The 21,895-nt window shown below is 41.8% G+C and overlaps 1 protein-coding gene across 1 annotated transcript; it reads left to right on the forward strand.

Moving 5' to 3' along the window:
- The first annotated feature begins 1,917 nt into the window (after positions 1-1,917).
- Positions 1,918-9,829, forward strand: rab38a (RAB38a, member RAS oncogene family). The gene is made up of 3 exons (XM_053423029.1): positions 1,918-2,119; positions 5,666-5,946; positions 9,432-9,829. The coding sequence occupies exons 1-3, from the start codon at positions 1,918-1,920 to the stop codon at positions 9,585-9,587; spliced, it is 639 nt and encodes a 212-aa protein (XP_053279004.1). The 3' UTR covers positions 9,588-9,829.
- The last annotated feature ends 12,066 nt before the right edge of the window (positions 9,830-21,895 follow it).

Below are 21,895 nucleotides of genomic sequence, written 5' to 3' on the forward strand. Positions count from 1 at the left end.
AGGACATTATTCTTTTTTATGATGTTTTGAAATAAAATTGTAAATCCCTCCATTAACCTTGACAGTCCTCACAGCAGGTGAAGAAGGTAAAGTCAGCTCAGTTGCTGGGGGATGTTGGCGCCGCTGACATCTTCTGCTTCCTGCACAACCCCAAAAGGTGACGGATTCTCTTACACAATGAAGCATTCTTGGGTTTCTCTGTCTTCTCAGGCAGCCCCGTCTCCTTGGGTTTGGGATCAGGGAGAACATTGGAGAGAACCTCTTCTTCAGTGAGCTCAGTTCTGGAAACATAAGGTTGATATCCTTGGAAGACCTCATCAGAAGTAACCCTGAACTTCTCCAGATTTTTTAGGAGAACACTCTTCTTCTTCTTCTCCTCCTGGAGCTCGGTGTATAACTTCTGCTGGTCGGTTGTATGACTTTTGCAGACCTCGTGATGAGAAGTTTTGAGCTTCTCCAGCTCTTCTTGGAGAAGGTTCCTTTTCATCTTCTCCTCCTGGAGATCGCTTTTGAACTCCTCTATGTTGGTTATATGACTTTTGCAGACCTCGTGATGAGAAGCTTTGAGCTTCTCCAGCTGTTCTTGGAAATCGTTCTTCTTCATCTTCTCCTCCTGGAGCTCGGTGTGTAACTTCTGCTGGTTGGTTGTATGACTTTTGCAGACCTCGTGATGAGAAGTTTTGAGCTTCTCCAGCTCTTCTTGGAGAACATTCTTCTTCATCTTCTCCTCCTGGAGCTCGGTGCTGAACTTCTCCTGGTTGGTTGCAACACTTTGGCAGACCTTGTGATAGGAAGCTGTGAGCTTCTCCAACTCTTCTTGGAGAATGTTCTTTTTCATCTTCTCCTCCTGGAGATCGCTTTTGAACTCCTCTATGTTGGTTATATGACTTTTGCAGACCTCGTGATAAGAAGCTTTGAGCTTCTCCAACTCTTCTTAGAGAATGTTATTTTTCATCTTCTCCTCCCGGAGATCGCTTTTGAACTCCTCTATGTTGGTTATATGACTTTGACAGACCTCGTGATGAGAAGCTTTGAGCTTCTCCAGCTCTTCTTGGAGATTGTTCTTCTTCTTCTTCTCCTCCTGGAGCTCGGTGCTGAACTTCTCCTGGTCGTTTGCATGTCTTTGGCAGTCCTCGTGATGAGAAGCTTTGAGCTTCTCCAGCTCTTCTTGGAGAAGGTTCTTCTTCATCTTCTCCTCCTGGATTTCGGTTTTCAACTTCTCCTGGTTGGTCGTATGACCTAGACAAACCTCGTGATAAGAAGCTTTGAGCTTCTCCAGCTCTTCTTAAAACCAAAAAATGTATTATAACAAAAAACCAATTCATTTGCCTGAAAAAAATAAAGAATAATAACAACCAACCCTTGAAAGTACCAAATATAAAATACAATTTCTAAAATTTCTAGGTGGTAAGTACATTATTTAGGATGTGTTATTAGCTAGACTTGTGACTCATTATACATACTTCAGTATTTCCATGTAATGCTACTGGATATTATTGAACATTTTACTCTTTATCTGACAGCTAATGTACGAATTCAATATTTTACACAAAACAACATGATCTCACAAACTATCGTTTTTAGTGATGTAACCAAACATTTCATAGAATGTCTTCCTCATCCAGCTACAGCATCAAACCTGTGAAAATGCGAACACTGTGCTGACAAATCTTTTTTTAGTCTGAATACCAGACTTTTACGCACAGACTCGGGCAGCTCCCCTGCGTGAGTCACAAGGTCCCGAGACGTCTGTGCTCCACTTCCCTGTGTGGACCAGGGCGTACCTCGCCTCCCCTCCTCATCCCCCACTCACACTCCACTTCCCTCTGCGCTGCCCTGTGCTTTCTCCCCCCTTTCATCCCCGAGTCCTCTACTCTACGGTGGATTCATGCTCAGCTCTCGCCCTCCTCGGTCGCCATGCAGAACAACCACCACAAGGAGCACCTCTATAAGATCCTTGTGATAGGGGACCTCGGGGTCGGCAAGACCAGCATCATCAAGCGGTATGTCCACCACAACTTCAGCCCCAACTACCGAGCCACCATCGGCGTGGACTTCGCCCTCAAAGTCCTCAACTGGGACCAGGAGACTGTGCGCCTTCAGCTGTGGGACATCGCAGGTACGGTCCCGACTTTTACGCACGGCTCACGTGGAAAGAGCAGACGCACAAGAGGAAAAACAGACGTGTAGAAGTTCAGGAAATATGATAAGAAATTTAAAATTCCTCAGCATGAAGATAGTTTGTGTGATTTACTATCGTATGACTCAAATTTTACGCACGTTTTTGAAACCAGACACAGCCTTAGAGAACAGTAAAAGAACAAATACCCGATGTGTAAGACATTTGTAGCATTTCTATTCTATTGTGATAGAACGTACTGGTAAAAAAGGATGGATTACTTTATTGGTCAAGTAAAAAAAGAACAATCTTTAAATGAAATTGGACACATCCATTTGGTAGTAAATCAAATCAAGGGACTTTGTTGAAAATCCCTATTAAGTTCAAATTAACTGAAGGCTACATTTTATAATGAGGTATATTAGATAACGGTCATGGTGGAAATCACGTTTAGATTTCTATCACTACTGAATGATTGTGCTGTACAAGCACGCAGTGAAAACTACTTCAATGAAATCTATCTTTTGCTTTTCGCGGAAAGTTCGAGTCAAAGCTTTCCTAATAAAAAATATAATATTTATCATAGCTCCACCGCTCAAATGAAAACAATATACTTCCTTTATTCTTCCAGGGAAGTTTATACATTATTTCATCTCAGAGTGTGTGTGTGTGTGTGAGGCCTGAGAATAAAAACTCACACTATATTCATACTTTCTGAAGTCTTAGAGTGTTTGAGGTTAGAATTATAAAGAAGAGTGATCCCAGAGAAAATATAAATAAGTAATTTCTCCCTTGCCATACAACCATGATGTGACGAGCTATCCATGGTGGATGCTTCTCATTTGTATCAGCTGACCCGTTAATCAATCCACATCCTTTGGACACACATTGCTACAATTACACGCTTCCTTTCAAATTAAATTCCCAAGGAAAACAGAGTCATAAAACCAGAGCCACAATCACATGCTCTATAATACTGCATTATTATAAACTCTATATTTGGTTGAAAGTATATACAACCTATACCTAACTTTTATCAACAAACAGTTTTGACGGACATCTGCGAATATACAAATCTAATTCATTTATGTATTAACCATTAAATCGATATCATCATTTGGCCTCATTTCCTATGTTGAGAGCTGCATGACCTCATGACAGATCACTATGACACCACATGACAGATCACTATGACACCACATGATATAAGAGAGTAGCCATGACAACAGCCTGCCACATCATTATTATTTTTGGTGTAAACCACTGTTAAAAGAAAAAATGACATAACACAAATTAAAATATCTAAATTGTGCCAGATGGCAACACACAAATGTCCCTTTACATATATTTACACCACAGAGTAATTCGAGTACACACTCATCCAATTATATATCCACAGATACAATTATACACTATTTATAATAATACACTAAGTATAATAAAAACAGTAATTCAGTCTTGAACCTTATGATACCACTAATTACCTCTCCAGCCTTGCATACTGAAAAGCATGGCCTTCTGTGTCTGTGGGATCAGTGCCATAACCTGAGCTGTTTTGAAATGCTGTTCTATTTCCCTGTTTGATCAGTAGATAGAAATTAGAGAAATTGTCATGTTTCTTCCTCATGAGTAGAATTCTTTGATTGGCGCAGGGGGCGAGCGCAGACGTCACAGGTTTACTCAGATATTCGCCTGTGATGCTGCCGGCTACGATTAAAAAAAAGCTAAAGGCTGCACAGCGCTTTGGTCTCACATGAGTGTCGGCTGAGGGTTGGAAGAATTCTCTGACCCCGCTGCTCTCCCCTCCTGTGCTCCCTCGCCAGCGAGCGCAGGCAGTCATGTGTCTCGAACTCATGTGAGGGAGATTTGAGTCCCAAGCTCTTGTGTACAGAAAGCTTCTATTGTGGTGTGAGGATGAGTGTCTCCCAGAGGAAACCTCTGCAGGTCTTGTACAGTACGTGCTCCCTGCGTGGGCCCTGAAGTTATAGAAGTCCTGGTGGGGGGGGGGCTGAAACGTCAATTGTAGTTCAGCATTATTGAGGATTAACTCTATCCAATAGAGAATCATAAAGAAAGAGCATGCAGAAGTTTGGTCTCCTAAAAAATATGTCCCGTTTAAAATGAATACATTTGAATCTATGAGACCCAACCAAAGCCTGACTGTTCTCCACCCAGCGCTGCTGTGAGCTTGTTTGGGGATTTGAAGAGGGACTAAAGTTTTCTCATGTCACAGATGTAATAATTCACTGACTGTTTTGAAGCATTTCCCAAGACAAATAACATCTTCAGCCGTTCTATTTTTGGTGGCCATTTTTCTGTGGCCTGCAGCGACACAGTGACAGGGACAGCTGCTCGGGCCGGTCCACGGAGACACGACATGAGTTGTACTGCTATCATTACATTTGAAATCCCATAGATGTGCTGTGCACGTTGAGCTGTGGGAGTCATGTGGCTTCAGAACATTTAGACACAATATCAAGATGAACTGCCGATGTTTGGGGCAACTGAGTTTTCTTCCTTAAAAGTTAAAAGTTAAAAGTTTTCTCACTGGTTTAAAGTGGGCAATGCTCAGTTTGAATGGATGATATAAAGATGTCTGTGCACCAGTCTGCAGTAAGCAATGTGGAATCAAATTCTAGTAACAGTTGTTGGGTTTAGTTGAGTTTTTATAAGCCAAACACATAACTAGTAACAACCAAGGGTTTCTTATTATTTTATTATTGCTTAATTCATTATATATACTGTAAAGGTTGTGGTTGGGGGGCGAGAGGTTTGGACTGAGGGAGGGTTAGCCCTTACTTATACAGAAAGGCAGGAACAGTTTTTTCACTTGGTGTATGATAATACTAGAGTGATATGTGTTGTAGAATAATACAGGTTCTGCCTATGATACTGTAATTCCTTGAACAAGACACACATCCTCCCAGGTGTCCAGCGGCCGACCCTGTGCTCTCGTCCATAAGTGCTGAAGAGCAGGTGAATAGAGAATTAGCACAGTTACATACAAAGTGCATTCGGGAGGTTCGCCTTAGAAAATGTCTTTTTATTCTGCAACTATGCAGCTGCTACCGATGTTGGAGTTATGGATGGTAAAATCCGTGTGGATACAACATTCCAACAGAGCTTATCGAATTAATTTTACCCTGAGGATTTTTTACCGAGAAAAACTTCACAGACACACACTCTCACACACACACAGACGCACACACACACTACAGATACCTCTCACCTCATCAAATCATGCCTCTATCTCCCTCTGCATCTTGTGTCTTACTACAGTTCTTTTAACTGTAAAAACATGAATGAGAGTGTGGAGGTTATAGAGGAGATGAGGTATGTAAATAATGTGTCCACATATCAGACAGAAGTGGGATAAACTAAGTAAATTGAATGACTTGTGTAAGAGTTTGTGTCTGATTGCTGAAATGACACTGCATTCATTTATCACCTAAATGAAAATAAAACATACTGAGCATGCATCCATGAAGCTATGAAATTAAAACCATTTTTGTGTGTGCATTGTATACGTTTGTGCGTGTCTTCCAGGTCAGGAGAGGTTTGGCAACATGACTCGTGTGTACTACCGTGAGGCCATGGGCGCTTTCATTGTGTTCGACGTCACCAGGCCCGCCTCCTTGGAGGCCGTGGCTAAATGGAAGGAGGACTTGGATTCCAAACTGACACTTGCCAATGGGAAGAATGTAGCCACTGTGCTTTTGGCTAATAAATGTGACCAGGGCCGGGACGTGCTCACGAATAACGGAATAAAGATGGAGCAGTTTTGCCAGGAGAACGGATTTGTGGGATGGTACGAGACATCTGCCAAGGTGAGAAAGATGGGACACACACACACACACACAGGCACACACACACACACACACACACACACACACACAGACACACACACAAGAAGTCGCGGTGAATACAATGGCCGGCCTTCAACAGGAGCTCCGAGGTTTAAGCCCCCATGTCAGCAGGCGTGCCCTTCTTGTGTAAATGTCCTTTAGGAGCAGCTGACTCCTGACCAGCTCCACTGTGTCAGACGGAGCACCTGATCGCCCTGTGGAGATGCCACCCCAGACAGAGGCACATTCAGGATGTGAAGAAATCCATTTCAAATGCTGAGTAGAACGAGTCCATTTAGTCTTAGTGTATGAATAAAGCCTCAATCATTGAGCTGTGCGGATTTTCCACGGAAGACATTCCTCCCGTGTTGTTAGAACTGGGGCAGCTGGGAAAGTATCAGTCCACTGTTTTGTATTGACTGGCACAGATCCTAAAAGAGTAGTTTGACCTTTTCCTTTTGGAAATCGGCTTGTATCATTTTCATGCTTAGATTTAGATGAAAGGATTGTTGCCTCTTTAATGTCCGTCCATAATTACAGAGTGGGAGCCAAGAGCAGGTCGACTGATCAATTCGCTATGAATACAAAAGAGTTTAGTTTTAAGTAACCAGCAACCAGAAAAGTAGAATATCTATATCTATATACGAGTGGTTCTGAATGTGGCAGATATGAAAATCAAGTTCTAAAGACATCCTCATTACTAAGTAAATAGTCTTAAGTATTTAGTAAAGAAATGTAGAGCAGCAAATAGAGGAGATAAGTACCTTGAAAAAAATAAACCTTTCACAAAGCCTGAAGGAACAGAACTGAAGTTGCAGTATAATGCAGGACTCGGTGACACATTCAGAGGAGCAGTGAGTGGCTTGTGGCTGTGAAATGAGCTGAGGATTCACCCACCTCCACACTAACACACTGACACACCAGCTCACGCCCTGGTTATAGCAGCTAATGCTGAGCAGGAATCTCCCAGTTGGATGAGAAGAAAAGAAAAAACGACTAAGACGTGCACATAGACACACAAGCACACATGTATACAAACCTGTGATACATTTATAAACAGCACAAAAAGGCACTCAGATTTAGCTACAAATGAAACAAGTTGAATTTCTATTTGTGAACCCCTGTAAACTTCTGCTAAAGTGCTATATAAATGAGGTTTTATGAAATATGGTGCAGTTTATAAATACCATTTTTGTATACACTTTGTTTAGCTCTTTTACACAATAGCAATGGGGGTACCCAGGGGATATTGCATTTTTTGTGTTTTTCTTAAAAGTATGTTAAGAAAGAACAGAAAAAAATACTGCTTGGGAAGACAATCAGGTGATGGAGGCCACAAGTGGTGCTGACCTAAAATAATTAACTGTTGTGAAAGAAGAGATTGATGTTTCAATCCGATCAAATTGAGGCAGAAAAAACAGTCAATTGATTGACACACACACACAGACACACACACACACACACACACACACACACACACACATACACACACACACACACACACACATACAACCAGTCATCTGATGTTGGACAAATCATAGAATGTCACACAGCTGGAGCTGCTCTGTGAAAGAAATCTTGCTGCTCCAGTGAACTGGTGTTCAGGGGGAATGTCCAGAGCTGTCTGCTCTGTCTGCTTTATAAAAACATCCCAGCAGGAAGTGTGCTGCCATTTTCCAACAGCTTCGGCCTATTTGAAACTATAATGATGAATCAATTTGATGCCTTTAATGTCACATGTACTGATAAGCCCACTGCCTCATTAATGCCAGATGAGTCATTTCCAACTTTTATCTAGATGTGCTCCGTGTGCAGAGAAGTGAAGCTGGCCGACTGCAGAGGAGGAGCAGATTTGTTGTTGTTTTATTTTGTTGTGGCAGAATCTCTGTCTCCAGATCTGTGCAGTAAGGAGGACAGATCACGACACACACAGATGGTTTGTATGTGTGAGTGGTTCAGGCCTCTTCAGACGCCACCATGTCACATCCCACTGAGCACTGTTTGAGCTCTACTCCTCCTGCTGTGTACTTCACATGTACAAAACTGTGTGTGTGCGTGTGAGAGAGAGAGAGAGAGAGAGAGAGAGAGAGAGAGAGAGAGAGAGAGAGAGAGAGAGAGAGAGAGAGAGAGAGAGAGACATTGATGGCCAGAGAACATAATAATAATAGGCTGCAATAATTTAATAAAGTTTTCACTTCAGTTTGTTACCCCCCCCCCCCCCACACACACACACACACATGCACCCAGTAGTTCCAGACCATTGTATTTTGTCTTCCCTCACCTGCCCCCATACTTCCTGTCTGTATCCAATTAAGCCAGAGCTTCTTCAGAATAACTTTTCATAATGGCATCATAAAGATGACATCAGGAGAAATGTGTATTCACAGGAATATTTAGTGCAGTGGTACGAAAACATTATGTATAGTTATTCCTAATTTGCAGCGTGAAAGGAGCAGAAAAGAATGAGCAGCACTTATTTCTGTCTTACATAGTCAAACATAATTATTCTGTTTTCAGATCTGTTTATTCAAATCAGTACCTGCAGTTTGTTGTCGCAGCTTTTATTCAAAACAACCACTCAGAAGATTCACTTTTCCTTTTATTGATTTGCTTTGGAATTATTTATATTATATTTGGAATATTTGAAAAGAATTGAATCTTTGGATATATTTTGGGTTTGAATGTACTTCTTCATGTGGGCCTGCTGCACCTAGCCGGGGACCACCTGGTCAACGGCCGGGGACCACCGGGTCAAGAGATGTTTCGCCCTTTATCCCTGAACATCTCCTGGTGGCGGAGCAGTGAGCAGGGACGCCTCCTTGACACCCCCCGCTGCTAACCTTTCACAGTAGCTGCTGGCTCCCCGAACCTTTGGCCTGGCCTTCTCTGCCTCTTCGGAGAGCTCCCTCTTGTCTTTGTGTAGCTCTTTTTTCTGGTACAAATATAACATGTGGAAGCCACTCTTTATTTGATAGTTGTCCCTGCTCGGAAAAGAGGATTCAACAGGTTCATTCTTTTTATGTTTGCAAAAACCACTACAATTTAATCTAAGTGGATTTGATGCTGTACTTGTTCTACTGAAGGTTTTGGTTTTGGTTGTTGTTTTGTATTTAGGCTCTAATTCCGTTGTTCAAATGGGACTGTTTTCGTTTTGACGTCTTTGATTTGATCACAGCACTTTTCTTTCTCTGCCTTTCTTCAGAAATTAGAATAAAGTTATAATTTGTCACTGCCTGAGCTGCAGAGACGGCCGACAGCTACTGTGAGGAAACGCATGCAAAACTCAATTTTAAGTTAGTCTTCACATCATTGCTGCTTGCTGGTGCTTCATCCATCTACTCAGCCTCGTAATGATCCATTTGATTCACTTCCCTGCTCCTTCACATGTCTCTATCAAAATGCTAATGCCTTAATAAATTGTTATCCTGTTTTTTCTACCCGCACCTTTTCCCAACTCCCCTCTCCAGGAAAACATCAACATCGACGAAGCAGCGAACTGCCTGGTGAAACACATCATCGCCAGCGAGAAAGACCTGCTCCAATCGGAAGTCCCCGACACCATCACCCCGCAGTTAGAGAATGATAAAGGCGGGACATGCTCGTCCTGCTTCAGATCCCAGTAACAGCTCCTGACAACTGGATGTCCTTTTGTATCTCATTTACACACCAAGTCGAGTTTGTCTGTGAGCAAGAGGCAGAGGAGGAACTGCTTTGGCTTTTCGTGAGGAAGGAGGAAAGTAGTGGTGCCAACGTGTCTCCACTCTGGTTGCCCAGGGTGTGTATGTGTGTGTGTGTGTGTGTGTGGGGGGGGGGGTTACAAAGAGGCAGCTGGTCTAAGAATTGGATGGATTGAGTCAGAGGGAGAGACAGAAAAAGAGAGGGATGCAGCTGTGTGCGCTTGTGAAAAGACAAGGTCACGCTCTGGGCAACTTCAATCCTTGACACTGCCACTTCGGTTACCATGGAGACACGTGCAACGTAACACATGCCCGGAAAGATTTCGGGGATCACGGTCCGTCTGTGATTTGCATGGTGTGAATCTCCATTTATAAACCATGGTCGTCTCGTACCTTTTTTTCCCTCCCTCCTCCCCCGCTCGTTTCTGTCGGAGTGTCTCAAGTCATTCAGACACAAACGTACGTTCATTCCTCAGATTCATCTCCAGCAGTTCAGCCTCGGTACCGATAACACCACAGCTCTTTCACATTGTTTCTTCATTGCATCACATTGCCACGATTGATTTTACATGGTCATTTTTATGGCTCTGTCCTCTGGGGCCAGTCCTGTTTTTTGTAATGCACTGGTGTCTTCAGTAACGTAATGTACAGCAGATTATACTGATGTAATTAAAGTGCCTTATCTGATAATGCCTGTTTTATTTAATTGTCTCCTGCAGATATATTCACTAATTATTTAATTTATATGTGCACTTATAAAGGTATATATATGATGACTTTCATCACTGAGGTAGAATCAAACTAATTCACATGGTAACCACTTGTATAACAAACATTAAAAAACAGTTTCTTTTATCAATTTTAGTAAAATAGTTTTATATCAAATTTCTATTTCTTTGTTTAATATATGTAATATTTGTAATTATGGCCTGAATGTATATATATATATACAAACAAGTACATATACTATACATTATAATGAGAAACAATGATGTATCGAGTTTTCAACATGTTCATATGAATAAACCACAGCTTTACTGACCGACAGTTTGCATGTGATTTACTTTCAATTGCTCTGACTGATAAAACCTCAAGTGGTGATTAAAGAGGTAGTTTATCGAAAAATTTAAATTCACTCACACATCCATTCATCCATCCATCCCTCTCTACCTCCCTCCCTCCTTCCATCCATTCATCCACTCATCCATTCCTCCATTCTTCCATCCCTCCCTCCCTCCCTCCCTCCTTCCATCCATCCCTCCCTCCATGCATCCAGGGAGTGCGTCACCTGGCTACTTTTTACGCACCCATCATAATAACTACAGCCACTGGAAGTTGTCTAACAATAAAACCACTATGGGCCATAGTAAGCTGCTTGTACAGACGACTTTAAGGGCCAGTTGTTGATTGTGTTGTTTATTACAGGACAGTCCTGACCAGTAGTCTCTTAGATGAAGTCTCTCTTTTTAGTGTCCTGGCTAAATGAACAACCGAACGACCTTGTTGTCCTTCATAAAGAAAGACAAAACAACTAAGAAATTCAAGTTTTACATTAAACTCAGAGCTAAATATTACTTGCAAACATTTATCACTGGATCTCCATGATGAAGAAATTAGTGAGTTTTAGAAAGTGATTGCTACGGCTGTTTCTTTCTCACTCTGCTCCGATGCTGAAAATCCAATTTTAGTGAGGAAAAAAGTCCAGATTCCAGTTTCACAGCTCGTGTTCGATGATGTTTTTCCCCCAGTGACCTGCTACTGACCTGCCATGTGACTTCGACCATGCAGCACACACACACAAGAATATGTCGTCTTAACCTTCATTCCTACATTCTTCTGTAAAGCCGAGATAGGCTTTCATTGTACCTGAAAACACACAACTTTAAAGATATGAAGGTCACCACAAACTGCACCAGGGACTTACATACACTGATGATCATTTCTTTGAGACTAATTGTACTCTTGACCTTAGAAAAGGACAAAAGCTGGATTTCAGTTTGAACAACTATAATATCATTAATCAACTTATCGACACCCAAATAATGACCAACTGCAATGTGTCTGATAGAATCAACACAATCACGTAGAAAATCTTTGGATCAGGTTCAAAGAAGGTGGGTTTTCCTATTTTAGCTTCTAAATCCCATTCTCCAAATTTGATTAAGGTGTTTTTCCATTTATAATTCCACTATATTGTCTGTACCAAAACATTACTGTCCTGTTATTCAACATTTTTCAGTAGTTTGTGTTCACCCCTCCTCTTCTTTTCTCCCGCCTCAGACAGGCACTCGGCCTAATTATCGCCCTGTAAAGATATCATTTTGTGCCTTGTTTAACACTGTGGGTCGTTTCCGGCCCTGAGAGACAAAGACACAATCTATAGTTCAGCAGAGACTCTGATGGATATCGGTTTATAGAGGTCACGCACTGGAGGAAGATGATGTTACTCTGTAATTAGTAATAATTGGAACTGATTTTCAGAATCAACGCAGCAATTTCAGAGAGAAAACACAGGGCAAGGGGAGTGGAGAGGTTATGTGTGTGTGTGCGTGTGTGTTTGTGTGTGTGTGGAGCAGACCCGGTTTCCCACTGTAAACCCACACAGGCACCCTCCTCTCTCTCTCACACACACACACACACCCTTGGATGATCAGAGGATTTCACAGATTTATCTCTCACTCTCTGCTGGTCTCTAAGGCAACAATTTGCAGAGAGAGCGATAGTTTAATTTCTCTTTACTTACAGACCCTATCCTTGTAGTTCTCCTTGATTTCCTTTCCTACGCAGCAGGGAGAGAAAAGAAAGGAGAGAGCGAGAGAGAGAGAGAGAGAGAGAGAGAGAGAGAGAGAGAGAGAGAGAGAGAGGGAGGTAATAAGAGAAACAGAGAGAGACGAACCGTAACAAGAGACTGTAATCACAAGACTTCTCAGTCATATAGGATAAGGAGAATATAATCTGCACGTGATTCCAAGATGAGTTAAAGTCTCTCTCACACACACACACACACATACACACACACACACACACGCACACACACACATATAGAATATGCGCACACAGCTTACCCGTGCGATTACGGTTACTCTTCGCTCTAAATTGTGTAAAATGTTTGCAAATACCTTCACCTGGAAACAGTTTCCTCAAACTTAGAGGAACAAGAAGAAACACATTTGTGATTCTCTGTGGTCCTCTGGAGGTCCTGTAGCACACAGGCGTCTCCTTGAAATTCAGCTGCATGTGTGAAAAAGTGAAACACTGCCCTAAAGAGAAAAACAATATATCTTTTAGCAGTGATACATGAGCATAAAATATAACATGTTATTGGAGAGGCAATAAAACAGCCACAGCGCAAACAAAGGCACTGAGCTCAGATGTAGTGCTGCTATATATTGAGAGAGGAGTTGGAAGTGAAGGCTGTGGCAGGCGCACTCTGGCAGTGACTTAAACACACAAAGTACAAGAGAATCGAAGGCAGGGCCCAGGAGAGACTGTGGATCATCTGAGTGTGGATTCCCTTTAAACCGTGGAGGGGAACATTTTTCACATCAAATTTTCATTCTTGCAGCTGGTTTTCCAGGTTTGGCTCATTCAGTCTAAAGCAGAACTGAGTTTCTCCATGTCAGTTTTGAAAAAGAGCTGCAGGAGTCTGTCCCAAACACAGATAGAAACGTTATTGTATTGAGTAAGGCTCGAGCCACAATTTCTCTGCCTGAACACAACCAAGGCAGAGAGAAAAGTAGCCGAACTCGAGCCGAGCTCGAGCTGAACCTGGCAGACTTACTGTTCTTTTGTGTCCAAACCTGATCAAAGCTAAATGTTTTCCAGATTACAGGTGTGTGCAGCATAAAATAAATCATGTAGCGCAGCCCACATGATCAGACTGAATATCATTTGAAAAGATGTGGCCAAACAAAATGGTAAAATCCTCAGGACTTGCATCGAATGTATTGAATTCAAGCAGTGAGAGGTTTTCAAGTACATCTGAGAGTTACACATTAAGCAGCTGTGGCTGAGTGGTAGATCGGTCGTCCTCCAACCAGAAGGTCAGCGGTTCCATCCCGGCCTTCTCCGTCTGCATGCCGAAGTGTCCTTGGGCAAGATGCTGAACCCCGAATGGCTCCTTGTGGAACAAGTGCGGCCCAAAGATGCACTGTATGAATGTGTGTGTGAATTGGTGAATGTCAAAACTGTTAGAGCTATATAAATACAGACCATTTACCATCATTCAGCATGTCCTGGAACATCTTTCTACACTCCCGGCACATTCAGATGTCAAAGCATCACACTGGGGACATAAAATATAAACAAACTAATGCTTGACTTGAAGAACCTCAGTCTGACTAAGTAAGTGAATCTTTAACTTTCAGAGGACAGAGAGTTCTCTGTCTGAATGAGTTTTCATCTTTTTAGCTTTTAACTTGTGCACAAATAAACGTGTTTGCATAACACTGTCAGGAAGTGAATGTTAACCTGACCCATGGGCCTTTGATCTTCCGACATGTCCAGTTTAGCTTCATGTTTCCAGCTTTAATGGTTCTCCACATTGGCCTTTGTCAACATTGCACGTCCCACAAAAACATGTTTCTCTGTGTATTCCTCCTGGAGTGTGCGACACACTGCCTCTAATCTCCTTTTCCTGACAGTCACCACGATGATGTGGTGACACATCATCCACCTTGAAGGACACGCTTGTCTATTATTCAATTTCCGTTTATTGCAGAAAAGATGATTGCTGTCACGAGAATGCTTTTGTATATCAGTGTTGCTGATGAGATATTTAGGCTGGATCACATTGTCCCATGGAGGCTCGGAGAATAGTAATCTGTGTAGCAATTAGCTCCACTTCATTTTACAGTGGTGATGCTGAAATTCGGCTGAAACATTGAAATGAATCAAGTAGTTAAGGAGGTTGAGAAGCACACAGGCTGAAAACGCTGTTAGAAATGCAGTTCTATTCCTGTAGTCATGCAACAAGCTTACCTGTCTGTTAAACCTGTCGTATTCCTGTCAAAGAGCCCCCCCCCCCCCCCCCCCCCCCGCTCCTTCTTTATGTCTCGATCTCAAGATGAGCTTACGCTGGGTGAAATAAAGAGGGACTCAGTATCTACCTGCTCCCACACTGAACCTGTAACAAATGAGCCAAAGAACAGGACGATATGTCTTTTGTTTGTTACTGAATGAAGGTAGAAGGTAGAAGCTACTCATTCTCCTCTAAGAGAAGCCATGTCCTCCATTTACATGTGATGAATTTGGGCTGAGTTAGAGTTGCATGAGGATTTAGCTGAAATGTCCTCATCTTTCGTTTTCGCAAGGTTTTGAGCTTCAGATCAGGATCTTGATATAAGGAAGGAAGACAAGAGGTGTATCGTCTTAGTTTAATTTGATTCACACTGGCAGAGAAAAGAAACACCCTAGAGTCAAATGGAAACAAATGCTTTTTCTGAACCTTTGAAATAAAATACAGCTCTTAGAGCTTCAAACCTTTACAAGCCGACGAGAACTGCCTCCTCTAGTTTTAATAGTAAACAATGATAGAGAAAGAATATGAACGCAGTCATCTATTACTACAAGAAAAGACTGAGACGAGCCTGTACAGTTCAGTAGAATGTTGGTGTATGGTTTTGTTTTTGTTCCATGTTAGAGTTTGACTTTATTTCCTACAAATTTAAATATTCACTATTCGGTAAACAAGCTGCTATTAGTTTTCTTTAGAGAAATAGAGAAGGAAACAAATGCTTTCAGCTTCATCACTGCATCGTCACATGGAGCTTTTGAATGCAACCGGATCACGACATGGGATTGAAACCTTGGCAATTCTAGTATAATAATAATAATAATAATAATAATAACAAGCTGCACCAAAGTTCAAACATTCTTGGATATCATTTCCCTAAATGTGTCAGATTTTTGAAATCCCAAACCATTAGTCATTCACTGGGAATGTGACAATGAAAAAGAAAATGAAAAAACAATCCTGGATTTTCAATTTTCTTGGAAATCCTTTCAATCGTTTTTGTTTAACCCTGCTCAGAAACAAACAAACACACAAACAAACAACAACAAACCCACGGACAGGGGTAAAAACCCAACCTCCTTGACAGATTTAGTGGTTAGTCAGGTAGACATGGGGACTCCCTGCTATCCACGTGTCCTGTACATGCTTGACCTTTTCAGGATGTTCTGTTGCCTTTCGCCCAGTGCATGCTGGGAGAGGCCCGGTCCTCCGGCATAAAGAGAAAAATAATATTTGAATAGTAAATGTTTTTGCATTCAGTGTAATATTTTTCTCATCCAAACATTTTTTCTTGTGGAGTGACAGTATGTGAATGATGTTGTGAGGTAGAAGTATTTTGCATTAATCTCAGATATTCAAAACACTAGAAAGTTTTAAGTCTGTTTATGAAAACGTTGAAATTAAACAGTGCAAACAGGAGGCAATATTCATGAATAAGAATATCATGTCTTCATATCTAACATGGGGGATATTTTCCTGTATTACACAGGTTCTGGGTCAGTTTGATTCAACAGGATTTGTTACCTGTGGTACTGTCAGTATATTGATGACAACATGGATGGCTCTGCTTCCCTGACAGTCCCAGATCAGCACCCTGGACAGCGGTCGTGACCCACTGGTGCAGGAGGTTAACAATGGGGCTCTGGGTTTCCAGCATTACATGCACTGTACCATAAGCTGCTGATAATGGCCGTGCACCGTGGCAGTGTGCTGGCTGGATAATACTACATTGTCCTCTGTAGAAACAATAGGACTGGTTTTGTGTCCCACTATCATACATTGTGTCCAGTAATTTTCACAGCTGAGACAGGTAACGTCAGTATGATTTATGGCGGTGTTGATTTAATGGTTTCCACTTTAAAACAAGTGTCTCTCTGCTTAGGAAGTCAATTGGCGGTGCTGTGTATTCGTCCCTGGGATGGTTGTTTTGGTCAAGGCCACAGCATGTGTTTGTGTGTGTCTGTTTGTGTGTGTGTGTGTGGGGACACAATGTTTGCTGCTTCTCTTTGCCTTGGCAGGGAAAAGGCGATGTGGAAAATTGGTCAGCAATGCCCTTCTCCTTTGTGCCAACTGTCTCATTTGCACAGAATGTACATGATGATGTGACCTTGTGCTGAGTGTATTCAGTCCTTGCCATTACTCAAAGCCCAACACATTGTGTTGTGTGTTTCTATTTTTGTGTGGGTGTATGAGTGTCTGTGTGTTCCTCATGTTCATGAATTTGTAGTCTGGAGCACCTGTGTGTGTCTGTGCAGTTCAACAGCTGTGGTCCTCTGTGGTGTGGTGCCTTACAGCGCTATCTAGCAGCTAATGTGTAGCATTGCACACACACTGCATACCAATAAACACCCTTCTCTCATCGCGATCTTTGATCACACATAGCTTCACAAACACAAGGGCATCCTCAGGAAAGCATGTTAACAAGTGGAGATAAAAAGACACCATCTCCTGTAAATATATATACATCTGCATGTCAAAATGTTACATGACACAAATGCTGTTAGAATGCTGTAGTTAATTATAAAAGTGTGCCTACATCTTCGATAGCCCCAAAAAAGAATCCTAACTAACGTAAATCAGTCTGTGGACATGTGTAATGCTGGCAGAGGACAAGAAGGCACGGATGTTGATGTGAAGGGAGGTGGGCTGCAGGGACAGACAGATTGATGGACGGGTGTTTACAGAGGGGGGAGGAGGGAGAGGAGGGAGGTGGGCAGATGATAGTAAGTTGCCAGGCAGCGTGGGAGTTTAAGGGCATGTTCGAGAGTTGTGTCTTTGAGCTTGTGTTGTGCATGTATGTGATTGCATGTGTGTGTGCCTCCCCTCTGTGTGGGCGAGCGAGCATGGGACCGAGTGATGGCTCACGTGGAGGCAGTTGTCATGGCAACAGAGGATGTCGTCTTGTTCCGCAGGATCTCAGCTGTCCCAGAATCCTACGGACATCTCTGTTCCGTCTCTCTCCGTCTTACTCCTCTTTAGTCGATCTCTGCTCTTTGTGTATTCGGTTTTATTTGTGCCGAAATACCTGCTCACTCCTCCCTCTCCCCCCTCATCCCTTTATCTCTCTAGCTCTTGCCCCATTTCCCTGCATTCGCCAATCCCCAGTCTTCCTCCTCTAACTCTCTTCACTCCTCCTCCCCTGTGTTACAGCTAGAACAGGCAAAATAGAGCTAATAAATTGCAGTGCGGCTGCTTGTGTATTTATGTATTTACATGTGTGTTTGTATTTTTACTCTCCAGTGACATGTACAGAGTCAGCGGTGGGATATCCCTACATGTCGAGCAGCAATTCATCATATCCCCCCCCCTTTCTTTTGGTTATGTGGTGTGGACACACGGCCCATTAATTCACAGCTTTACCGCTTTAGCATCAAAACACTGAGGCAACTTAACTCTGTCGAGCTTTTGACCCTCAGGCATTTCTGGTATCCCACCAGTGCAAGAGCTGGTTTCGAAGCTTAATAAATGATCATCAAATATAAAACCTTCAACAACGTTGTAGGAGGCAACAAAGCATCGTAACCTGTCCTCAATCTGCCTGATTGATATGCATGAACACGAGGGTAATAAACAAATACCAATGACAACAAATGCAAACATTTGTATGGTAAATTTGACCATAGTCAATTTGACCATGGTCAAGTCAATTTGATTTTTAAATCGGATTTAAAACTGCACCAATCACTATTTCTATATCAGCACCGAACAAACCCACAGGAGTTGGTGGAGACCAAAACAATATTAAAAGGATTATGAAAAAAAAATTCACTTATACTTATTTGGTTAACAAAAATACAAATACAAATGAATGCAAATGTTGTTCTGTGTCTTTATTAGGTGAAAATACTGTGTTAACACTTACAAAGCAAGTGTCCATTGTCGGTGTTTGATTGTGATCAGGGATTTTCTGAAGACTGAAAACAAGTGTGACCTTGACCTGCTGCTCCTGTTCATAGTCACACGAGCAGCACCAGGAGCGGATTACATCACATGCAAGGTCGAGGAATGTGACCTGCATCAGACTAAACATCTAATCTCTGTTCAGTGTCCACTTGCTAAAACTGACTGGCGCCAGGTTTTAATTTACACCCATTCTAGCGACAACACAGATCACACTCCAGACAGATGATAGATTTTCTGCATGTTTAACTGAATGCAACAGCCCAGCATGCCCTGTCATAAGAGTGCAACAATATAATAATAAAAGATAGGACAGCAGTACTTTACATCCAGGGTGCAGATGATAAACAGAAGCTTTCAAGGACTAATACAGTAGAGCAAATAATCTCACACACAGATTTCTTTAACTCTGTCAAGTTTATGTGGCTTATTAGTCTTTTAAAAGTATGACTGATGATTAGTTATTAATGTAAATATAATGTCTAAAGGTAAACAGTTTTTCCAAAATCAACCTGACATTAAAGCTTGTCTCTATGGAAACTGAAAATAAAAACCTACCTGTGTGAGTAGAACAATACTAAGAAACCAGGCAATAACTATTATTGTGTATGATGGAAATCTGGAGATACAAGAGGCTGGAACACCAGATTTGTCTTTGTGTATTTTAATAGGGGCTTTTTGCAGAAAGGATCAACACAGAGAGTCACAAGGATCCCAGAGTGAAGATGCAGGACAGTCAAATGCAAGGATCTTATATAGGAGGACTATTGCTATCTCTCAGAACCAGTTCAGACTGGTTCTATGGGCGCAGGTCGAGAGAGGAATCTAACCACAGACAACTGATTTACATATGTTTCCTTTTGAGATAAGCAGCCATACATTCAGTTCTTTGGAGAGAAAATAAGTGATAAAAAGGGTCTGCCAGTTTTCAGGTCATAAACAGTTCAGACCATTAAACAGTTTAGGTCATAAAGTATTTGGACATGTTGTATATGTATGTAGATATAGGTCATAAAACCTACTTTTTAACTACAACATAGATTTCACACATACTTAGTTAATTTTTCCAATACATGTGTTTAAGATAAATAGGTCCATTCCAACCATTCCACAGATTTATATCGATACATGTTTTTTATTTCCCAGAACTCGATAAATTAAAAATAAAATGGACATTATTTTTTATCACGGACACATTCATTTTAATTTAACTAAATAATTTCTGAATAAGAAAATGCAAATTGCCACTGTTTCTGTCTCACCTTTACCACATGTATCACTGCTGCTTCACACTCTGCTGCTTAATCATGTCACACACACACACACACATACACACACACACATACACACACACACACACACACACACACACACACGCACACACAAGCAGCGTGATTTATAGCTGTATTAGCAACAATCTCGATGGATGGGAGAGGGACTGAGTGAAAAACAGGACAAACACATGAGACCACCAGAGACCTGACACCACTCTCATCTGTTCACATTCTACACAGAGGAGGGAGAGAGGGTGATAAAGTATAAAAGGACTTGATTACAGACAGAAATTAAATGGCTGGATTTTTTTCTCACATCAAATTCGGTTCATCATTCTCTCGAAAATTTGTGAAAATATTGAAAAAAGCTTGCAATGGTAAAGAAAGAAAAAAAAACAACGACCTGGATCTACCCCCTGATAGCAGATCCGTATTACACAGTGGTTTCAAACAAGTTTATTATAAGTAAGTTATCTGAGAACCAGTTGTATAATCTGTTGTATTGAATGATGATATATTTTCACTATCACCGTGTATCTTATTCTCATTTAGGACACTGCAGCATCTTATCCTGAGCAGGGATTCCCACATTGCTACTACAAATGACTACAAATTGAACTAATTCCATCAGGAATAATTGAATTAGAGACAGAAACAAATAAGATGAGATAGTCGACATACATGAGTATGAGTATGAGCAACTGTAACAGTGACATTGAGGCGTGATGAGGAGATGAAGTGGAGAGGATGTTGTTGATGGGTGCCGAGGTGAAGAGAGAATATCATTGGGTTGGATGAGCTTTGAGACTCCCAGCAAGCCAGTGGAGCCTCTGCACACATCTGTCTAGTTCATCCCGAGGGGGCACTGCAGTAGCAGAAGCAACAGGACGTGCGGAGCGCTCACCTCGCCCCTCTGCACACAAACATCTGTCTCCTCGCACAGGCCATATGTCCCCCAACACAAGCCCCCGCTCCATCCACATCCGCGCGTCTCGCTTTCATGTCTTTTTCTCTTCTCTGCTCCCGTCATCTTTGATGGAGTGCCAGGGGCTGACAGACACTCCCGCTGCACGGCTTCATGGGAACGCCGTCGCCTTCTTCACCTGTCCTTTAGAAAATGATTCCCAAGCATACGAGAACACACAGTGATACACACAGGGGAGAGATGGCTTACTGTTATGAATAGCAATGGGAATTTGGCCTCGGCTGTAGTTACAAAGTTCAGGTTTGCTTTAAACTACCATGAAATTACTTCACTTGATCTTGGTCACGATGATGTATTTGAGCTGCTCTTCACTTTTCTCTACAGCGTCAGACCATCAGTTCTGAATGAAAAGTCCATGTTTACTTGTAAAAACGGATTTCTTTGGAATATTGGAAATAATAAAAATGATTGATTGTTGCTGTCATTCCTGGAGTCAGGTAGCGGAGAACAGAAGACATCAGATCAACATCTTCAGCAAGGTTACAATAAAGATCAATAGCAGAGCCTGTTGCATTGATCTAATACATTATTGTCAAGTTCCAGGACCTCTGAATCCCTCAAGGCAGAACTTTTTTTTGTTTCTGGATTCTACTTTTAAAATATCTGAGAGAAAATAACATCACTTTGCAAATATCATGTTTTGAAACAAGTCATGCAAAGGTGCTTTAATGTCGTGGTGATCCACCTGCTGCTGGTCTTTTGTGTGACTTTTTGAGTATCCTGTTATATTTTGGTCTTATCACTTCTCTTTCTGTCATTTCAGTTCCTGCATCCTTGTCACTTGACTCAACTGTCCCCTGACTAGTCCAGTCCCTGTGCTTCCCTTTAAGAAACCCCACATATACCATGCTTTGTCCATCCTTTGTTGCCACAATGTCCTCATGTCTCCGGGGACACAGTGTCCCCAGTGTAGTTCCATTATTTATATGCACTTCCCCTTTGGGGGTTTATTGGTTTGGACTGTTCTCCCTGTCTGTTAGACTTTGCCTTCAGTATTTTCATGTGAGTTTTATCCTTATTTCATTGAAGAACCATTTTTGTTTCATTTGTATCTTAATGGTCTTTACGCAGTATGTGACAA

The sequence above is a fragment of the Pleuronectes platessa genome, chromosome 5 (genome assembly GCF_947347685.1).
Source record: "Pleuronectes platessa chromosome 5, fPlePla1.1, whole genome shotgun sequence".
Lineage (NCBI taxonomy): Eukaryota > Metazoa > Chordata > Actinopteri > Pleuronectiformes > Pleuronectidae > Pleuronectes > Pleuronectes platessa.

What these genes read in the sequence shown, in the direction of transcription:
- rab38a (XM_053423029.1), top strand. Translation starts at nt 1,918, where the DNA reads ATGCAGAACAACCACCACAAGGAGCACCTCTATAAGATCCTTGTGATA. An exon ending in TCAGCTGTGGGACATCGCAG is followed by an intron (nt 2,120 to 5,665) that starts GTACGGTCCCGA and finishes CGTGTCTTCCAG; the next exon opens with GTCAGGAGAGGTTTGGCAAC. An exon ending in GGTACGAGACATCTGCCAAG is followed by an intron (nt 5,947 to 9,431) that starts GTGAGAAAGATG and finishes TCCCCTCTCCAG; the next exon opens with GAAAACATCAACATCGACGA.